Source organism: Phoenix dactylifera, chromosome 2, assembly GCF_009389715.1.
Source record: "Phoenix dactylifera cultivar Barhee BC4 chromosome 2, palm_55x_up_171113_PBpolish2nd_filt_p, whole genome shotgun sequence".
NCBI lineage: Eukaryota > Viridiplantae > Streptophyta > Magnoliopsida > Arecales > Arecaceae > Phoenix > Phoenix dactylifera.
In genome coordinates this window covers 10,666,007-10,674,273 of record NC_052393.1, presented here as the reverse complement: position 1 = coordinate 10,674,273, position 8,267 = coordinate 10,666,007, and the positions used below count along the sequence as shown (strand labels likewise).

The window sequence follows — 8,267 nt, the reverse complement described above, 5'->3', positions numbered from 1 at the left end:
TCATCTCATGGAATAAATGAGAAAACTCTCAGTGGCCAATGAGATTGATATATAGAATTCAAGTTTTCTTATAAATGAATGGATTCAATGGTTAAAACATTAAGGGCATGTTTGGATGTCCATTCCAAAGCTACTTCCGGGTATTTATGAATATAGGCCTAGCGCAGCCAGCAATCCTATGATTTTGCTGGTTGTATTGGTCCAACCCACAAATTCTATAGGATTTTCAGCTCAATCATTCAAACCGATAGTGACGATGTCAGTCCCTCTCAATGTTTCAATCTTAACCGATAGTGACTTGCTGATTCCATCTTCGCTGGGCCTAATGATTCTGCTCCAAAAAAAGCTTACCAGGTCCCTAGACCCTAGCTGGTGAAGACTCCACCTTAAGCCCCAGTGGGAGAACCTTTCCTGCTTTTCTGTTGCCTCTTTAATCTCTTGTATCATTCCCTTTCTTATCTGGAATTTACAGCAATGCTTTTCTATCATGACACTTCATACGAGTTTATGAGATAGTTTTGGCCATACGAGTTTATGAGATAGTTTTGGCCCTACAAAGAATGTACAAGTAGGGTATATCTAGCTATTTAACGACGGTATCCACATAATATTTTTAGAGCTAGAAGTGAGAAGCTATTCTTAGAAGGAAAACAGCATCTAGAGCAGTATTGGTGCGAAATGAGTTGATAAATACTCATTTGCTTTTGTATTATTGATGCTCCTTGCTTTCTGAATTCTGAGTAGGTTCTCTTGTCGGTGAAGGCTGACAACATGATAGGCAAGGATTTCGGTGGTAGGCTCGACATTGATTAAAAAAGGGGAAGCATTAAAAGAGGAGGACCGAAAGCACCATGCACACCAAAAATCAAGGCAAAGTACGCATGCTTTTCTTGGGGTCGCATGCCGGAATCATATTGCTTCGGTGAATTGAGAGTTTGGGACGCACGGTAACATGCATGAGACTATTTCTTCCTCCGTTTACACCGAGAAACATATTTCGGAGGCCCCCCCAAGCCCGGGCAAGTGGCAAAAAATGAGCCAAGTCTGGGGACCGCGTCTTTAGAATCCTCTCTATTAGTCGACAGCACGCGGGCAACACAGCCACCTGAACAGATAAGTAGGTATGGAGAAAGAGGAGGCGATCAGGGTCATCGCTCCAGATTAATTGCAGTTGGAGGGCGACACATTTTTGATGTAACAATTACAGAGACGGAGCTAACATGAGAGGGCATCACCTACACGAAGTATGCTCTAGGGGCTGACCGCATCTGCCTTGGAGGGAATTTAGCTAAGGTGATCAAGTTAATATGGGACAAAGTCTGATGGGAGGGATGGACACCCGTTACTTGCATGTGACATTTATAGGCTCGTGAGAGATTGCGGCTCCTTTCAGGCTCTTCATATATGCCGAATAAGGCCGCAGATTGAGTTGCCTCTTTTGCTGCTCAACATTCGAGAAAGTTCTTCCGAACATAGTTATATAGCTGCCCATTCATCTCTGCATCATCTCCTTTCTCTTGACTCTATAGGCTATACTCATGCAAGAGCTGTGTGAGCGGCCATTGTACCAAAAAAAAAATAAAATAAGCAGATATATTATTGAAACAGATATTACATCATTATAGTGTCTATAATGCATCATACAACTACATACCACTTACATGTATCCCAGAAGTTCTATAAAGGCCGTAGTTTGAGACTAAAGTTTGGAGTTACCATGTGCAGACTAATATTGTTTTTGATCTCTTATTTGCTTGCTGAGATGAAAATGCTTCTAATCCCTCAGGAAGAGATATGATAAGAATGAAACTTTTCCATCTCATTATTGATTTTCAGAACTAGCAAGAGCTTAAATTGTTCTAACTTCATAAACAGAAGAGAGTAAATAGAAGCGTTACAATTACTTATAAACCGCTTCAGCGGAAGGAACATGAATAGCTATACGAGTAAATAGAGACCATCGTGTTTTGTTAATTATTTGTTGAGATAGCTATACGAGCGGACATGAACAGCTCGCATGCATGCCTCCCGTATCCCAATCTGAAGAAACGCCAGCACTCCTTTCTGTTTCTTATCCACAGTTCGCTGTGAAAACCAACAACATAGCCAGTGGAAGCAAAAAAGATCAAAGAATTAAAATATAGATGGAAACGCTAGCCAGCGGATGCAATTTCATTTAAGATCGACACCGAAGCTTGTATTACATAGCCACACAGAATGGAAGCTATAAATAACAGGTACATAAACACAAGGTTGAAAGAATGGTTGGTCCCCCTAAATAACCCAAACTGAAAATTAGATGGGCACAATCCAGGAAACAAGTTATAAATCACAGAGAACACATCCATAGCAAAAGATGCACAACCTACAAACTCAACCACATAATTGCTCATGGGGTAATGTTCCTCACAAGAAAATTGGACTTTTTTATGGCAGCACAGCAACCGAAACCAGAAGCAGCATCAGAATGAGCAAAATGCCTCTTATATAGGTGGTTGAAGAAGATGAAGTTGCTTTGTGATGAGGAGTCTGCTCACTGAAAATTTTTGAAAGTAACCAAAATATCAGTAATTGTAAACTTCAAGCAACAAGAATACATGCATCATGTTAGCAAGCCTATCTTCTAGCAAGAAGATAAAGTATGCAGGTTTTGTTGACATACTTCTGATACTTTTGGAGGCGACCGCAATAAAGGGCATTATCTGGCACAGGCAACTCTGTTTTGTTGGTCATTTCTGGATTGACAACCCTTACGTAGACTTCCTGCCCAAGGTACCATGAGTCAAGATTCTGCGCTCGCACATTCCAGAATCCCACATTGTCCAGAGAGACTAAGATTGCAGTCCATGCTCCTGGGAAAACCTGAGAATAATGCGGGCAGACATGTTACTAAGTGATCATTGTCTCCACAGTTAGGATATCACAGTAAGCAACATTTCAGCATGTTCCTGATTCCCAGTATACAAAATGACACATTTCTTATAAAAAGCATTCATACATAGGAATGATAGAGCAATTAACAGCGACCTTGATAGTTTGTGTGCTACAAATCATACAGAAAGAACATATCGTGCATCTAGGAGTATTTTCAAAGACTATGTTATAAAACTGGATACTAGGTACTGAATACTATAATAAATTCAACCAATCAAAACAATGACATGAACACCCAGAAAATCTGGCCTTGCAGCCCCCACACTGTTTAAAGCCGACGAAATCCTGATTATTGCTATAGGAACCCCACCACCTAGTAACATGTCTTATTCAGCCACTTCTGAATTTTGAAAAACAGTCCAATTTCGCATGCGTTGCTCAGGAAAAGATAGCAATCCGTCCTTCTCTTAAGTTCATTTCATATGCCAAACACTAGTTTGAAAAATGGAAACTGGAAGGTAAAAAGGAAATATGCAAGTTCTGAACTAGCAGGTAAAAAGGCATTAGCTCTAATAATTCATGCTAGTAGGTTTCAAACCAAGAATACCTAGGATCTAACAAGAGTATCATCATCGACTAGTGAAAACTCCTTGAGATGGTAAAGTTACTCGGTGTTGGGTACCAGTGACATAGGTTCAAATCCATGGCCCTGATTTAGGCTGGAGCACTGGCTTCCCAAGCTAGTTCTTAAAAAAAATAAAAATGAAAAAAGAGGCAAAATACTACTGCTGAAATTCTGAAATAAAAAAGCAGTTGGCTAGATCCAGAAAAACTTCTTTATATTAGAATCAAATAAAAAGTATATAAAATAAAATGCTTCACATCCAGAAGTAGGATAATATTTGGTGACCTTTAAAAGTTCCAAAAATACTATTCAAGTAGCCAATTGATATCTCGGTCAATAAAGTTTTTGTAAGGAGCATTGCTAAATTGAATAGCACAGATGTATTAGATGCATCACAAGTATCACTATAAAACAAACCCATCTTAAGAAGCTCAAGCTGATGGCGTTAACAAAAAAAAATGAAAAATAATCAAACTATCAGGTAATTTTGATGATTCATAAACAAGCAGATTCAAGAATACATAAGGATGATAACTTAATCTTTGTATCCAATTGCATGAGAATGAGGAAAGTTTCAAGCTCTACACCTGTGTCGTGCAGCGTGCTACACCATCCCCTTTATTATATGTTCCTCTGCTATCTTCTGTCCACTCTCCATAGTCCATCCTGCAATTAACAGAAGCCCATGCTGTTAGCAGCAAGATAAGTGAACACATGCATATGTACACATTTAAATATGAACTGTGATGCAGTCCTTACCCAACAACAAAAAATGAATATCCATCCATATGGTAACTCTGAACTTTAGTATCATTGTTCTGAAATACGATTTCCATGAATCCCCTGAATGTACCATTGATCACTGATCTTCCAATCTTAGAAGCACCCTTGAGTGGCCTTGTGGGAAAATCAAGTGTGTATACTCCCTCGATATTATACAGATCAGCAAGCCTCAGTGGTGTTGCAGGAGGAGAATATGAAATTCCATTGATTGTAGATCGACTTTTTCCATTAATAACCACCGGTGGTGTGTTTTTCAACACATACAACTGGGTCACATTGATTGAAGCATATCTGAAAGATCCCTGAGGATTGGTCCGTGCAGCACCAGAACTTAGATTCCACCTGATAGAGTACAATGAACTCTCAGAATGAAGGCTAGGAAGTCATATATGACAAGCAGGAGAAACAAGTAAACATGCAGGTAGCGAGGGAGCCGACTCTCCCTTCATTTTCTTTCAGAAAAGAGAGAGAAGGAAAAAAATAGAAGTACCCAAATCTCCCATCAACGCCACTTAAGGTGAGATAAGAACCAAATCTCTTCTCAATACACCAACAAGGTCCACCTATCTAACAAGAAGTGATTAAAAAAAACTGTGGGTGGAAGGACAATAAAAATCATTGTAAATACCAGAGATCAGTCATATATGCTTTATCTATAAACAGGCTCTGATATAGACATGGTCAAAAACAAGAGCCTACATAGTCACAAATATAAAGTGGCAAAGTGATATAATCCACGAATGCAGATATAAAGTGGCAAAGTGATATAATCCATGAATGCCATTTTATGATGAACAAGCAGGAGCACAGATACCAAAATTTTTAGGAAAAACAGCCAAGCTACACCTGCAAATGAACCATATTCGACAACGTACACAGACCTGATGGATCTTGCCTGATTCATTGAGTAAGTCTTGTCGTAGAAATCTTGAGGAGGATCTGGAAGAGGACCGGATGCTTTGCCTTTGGAATTTGAATAGTGCAGAATGGCAACACCAGTAACTCTTACCCAACGTGACTCATTTACAAACCTAGCACTTGCCACAATGTAGTAATCGCTACTCGCATTCTGATCCATTGTAACCAAGAAGGAGTATGACTGCCCCACATGAATATCTAGGTTGGTGTAATTCTGTTGCACAGTGTACGAGCCTTCTGTCTCCACAAGCAGCATGTTATGATTCTGGATTCTGAAGTTCAGACTAGTAGAGATGCCAACATTGTGCACACGGAAACGGTATGTTTTGCCTGCTCCAAGGCCAAATCATAGTCAGCCATCATATGCCTAAATCAGAAAAGCATACAAGATTTTTAGTTCCTTAAATTTGTGCCAATATATATATATGCTTTTGTGAACTTCTAATATAACCAAGTATATAACTATTGCAGTACATGTTACATTCTATCCATTTGGTCGAGGACTAAATTCAAGATACGGTATTAACTTTTGACTCACAGTTTTTTCTTTTTCTTTCCTTTTTTTTGTTCTTGATGGAATGAAGCAGATAGGCTATTTGTGCATAATTTATGAAAATTGCTATAGAAACATCAGTCTCAGCTTAAATGGATGATGGAGTAGAGTTTCTAGGCTATACATAAAATTCCTATCAGGAATAAAAGCACCAACTCAGCATATCACAAAACTAAATGGCAGAACCAGAAAATGCCTCATATCCACAGAAATATAGAATCATTAACAGGAAGACTAATTACCAGGATGAACATTGATAGACTCGTAGTCGATACCAGCCGGAACAAGTGTCTTATTGTATCGATACGGGCCCTTCCCATTCATAAGAACACCATCTGGCATCCCAAGATCTTTTCCTTCATTAAGAGCCTTCCTCAGGTCCTAAACCACCCAAAACTTCCCGTCAAGCTTCTTGAGCCAAAATCCAGTAGTTCATATCAGGCATTCTTTGTTAAAGTTTCGCAATTGTACTGACCGTATGGTTCCTGATATACCAATCCCCAATGAAAAGGGTGATGTCCCCGTCCGGCTTCCCGAAGGGCACGGCGATGACATCCCGGTTATTGATCGTGATCCCGCCGAACCCACCGGCCGCTCGCTGGAAGTTCAGAGGGGGGAAGTAGAAGAAGCTCCCAATCTGGTCCTTCACCTGGAATTGGTATGTCCAGTTCCAGCCTGATGGGATGGGGCAGTTCGTGCCCGACACTCCGTCTTGCCAAGAATTCTTGCGTTGCTGGATGCCATCCCTATAGCCACCATAAAAGATTTAAAGATCCGGTGCTCATCACCATGAGAAATTTTAAGGGGGTTGAGAGGCTAACGGTCGGTACTACCAAGTGAGGAGGAGATCCTCATCGAGATCGTTAAGAACGTTGACGACAATGTTCCAGTTCGTCGTCACGTTGACGATTGGACCGGGGAACTGGCCGTTGATAGCTATGACCTGCCACCAACAAAGAGAAAAGGATTGGAGGAAAGGAAAAAGTTAAAAGAATAAAAACGAGGAACTAAAAAAAAAAAGGCTTTAAGTAAAAAAAATAGTTTCAATTGATGAATGGATTCCAAAAATTACGTCGACAGGTCATTTATGAAAAAAAAAGAAAAAAGAAACAGAGGGAAGAGGCAGACCTGCTGCTTGACGCCAAGGGGGGCGGCGGTGACGTAGGAGACGTCCCAGTCGAAGTAGGCGTAGGGATCTTCGGCGGAGCAGGGGACCGCCACCATCGACGCCCAGACCACCGCCGCCACCAATGCCGCCGGAATACGCCACCGCTCCGCCATTCTACTATCTGACCGCACCTCCAGGGTAGTCCAAGGAACCGGAGAGAAGAGGGGGAAGTAAGACGCGGTCGCCTGCTTACCAGTCGGAGTGCCTGGGATTCACATTACCGGCTGCTCGCCCTTCGCGTGCAAATGGGGGCGTGTTGCGAAGGAGTGAAGAGGGTTGAGTAGAGAGAGAGAGGAATGGCGGAGGGATGAGAAGGACAACGTAAAGGAGCAAAGTGTGCTGCCGCAATCAGAGTGCCTCGCAGGCTGCTCCCCTAGTTGGAGTACGGAGAGCAGTGAGGTCTGGTGTTAGCTACCTGCTGCTTGGACTGTGATAAAGTTTTTTTACTGATTAAACCCGTTCAACGAAAGATGAGCAAGGTGATGGATGGTCTAAGTTTTTGTACAATGAATTATTCCATGGACAGCAAACTGGTGCTCACCTACAGTCTAAAAGCCTGCAATTGGCCCCCATGCAATGATGGATGGTTTCGAGGATTGCTGAAATGAAGGAGGAGTAAGTAAATTTAGACAAACTCGAATATATATATATATATATATATATATATATATATATATATATATATATATATATATATATATATATATATATAATATCAAATGCATATATTGTTTGGAACTTAGTCGAGCCATGGGACCAAGGGTTAAAGTACCTAAAATCTTCAAAACTAAATGGCTTTTTGATAATAAATAAATAAAATATGAGATGCTTGTTTGACCAAATTTCTTAGTTGCAGAAAAACTGGAAAGAAAAATTATGCCTATGAGATTCTCTCTCTCTCTCTCTCTCTCTCTCTCTCTCTCTCTCTCTCTATATATATATATATGTATATATATATATATATTTATATATATTTATATTGGCTGTGAGACTTGAGCTCATGTGAGACGAGACGGACCAAGATGGTTGATTTTAAAGAAAAAGGCTACTAGGCTCAAACTTGTTGCAAAATTTGTTCTTCCTCGATTGGTGTGGCACTCCATAATAATCAATTGCCTCTCAATCACATCCACTCATGCGAGGCATTTGTCAATTTCACGTAGTTCATATTTGAAGTGCCTCATTCTTTGTTTTTCCTCTCTCCCTCTCCATCACTATTGGAACCCTGACCTGGCCGTAGTGGCACGCTTCAGCTAACAACCAAGGACATAGAGAAGTGGTGAGGATCTACAACTTATACTCAACCAAAAGTAGGCAATTCCAATTGTTTGCTTTCTCATAGCTAA

General features: G+C 40.5%; 1 protein-coding gene across 1 annotated transcript; it reads right to left on the bottom strand.

Moving 5' to 3' along the window:
* Positions 1-2,141: 2,141 nt before the first annotated feature.
* On the bottom strand, positions 2,142-7,388 carry LOC103705166 (monocopper oxidase-like protein SKU5). Its single transcript, XM_008788790.4, has 9 exons — positions 6,882-7,388; positions 6,587-6,696; positions 6,229-6,499; positions 5,996-6,134; positions 5,164-5,530; positions 4,259-4,624; positions 4,087-4,165; positions 2,663-2,862; positions 2,142-2,536 (listed from the first exon to the last, which is right to left on the bottom strand). The coding sequence occupies exons 1-9, from the start codon at positions 7,032-7,034 to the stop codon at positions 2,428-2,430; spliced, it is 1,794 nt and encodes a 597-aa protein (XP_008787012.2). The 5' UTR covers positions 7,035-7,388; the 3' UTR covers positions 2,142-2,427.
* Positions 7,389-8,267: the final 879 nt, after the last annotated feature.

Excerpts from the sequence above, each read along its gene's own strand:
- LOC103705166 (XM_008788790.4), bottom strand. The coding sequence starts at position 7,034 with ATGGCGGAGCGGTGGCGTATTCCGGCGGCATTGGTGGCGGCGGTGGTC. Across the intron at positions 6,697-6,881 it reads CCCTTGGCGTCAAGCAGCAG|GTCATAGCTATCAACGGCCA; the intron begins GTCTGCCTCTTC and ends TGTTGGTGGCAG. Across the intron at positions 6,500-6,586 it reads GAGGATCTCCTCCTCACTTG|GGATGGCATCCAGCAACGCA; the intron begins GTAGTACCGACC and ends TGGTGGCTATAG.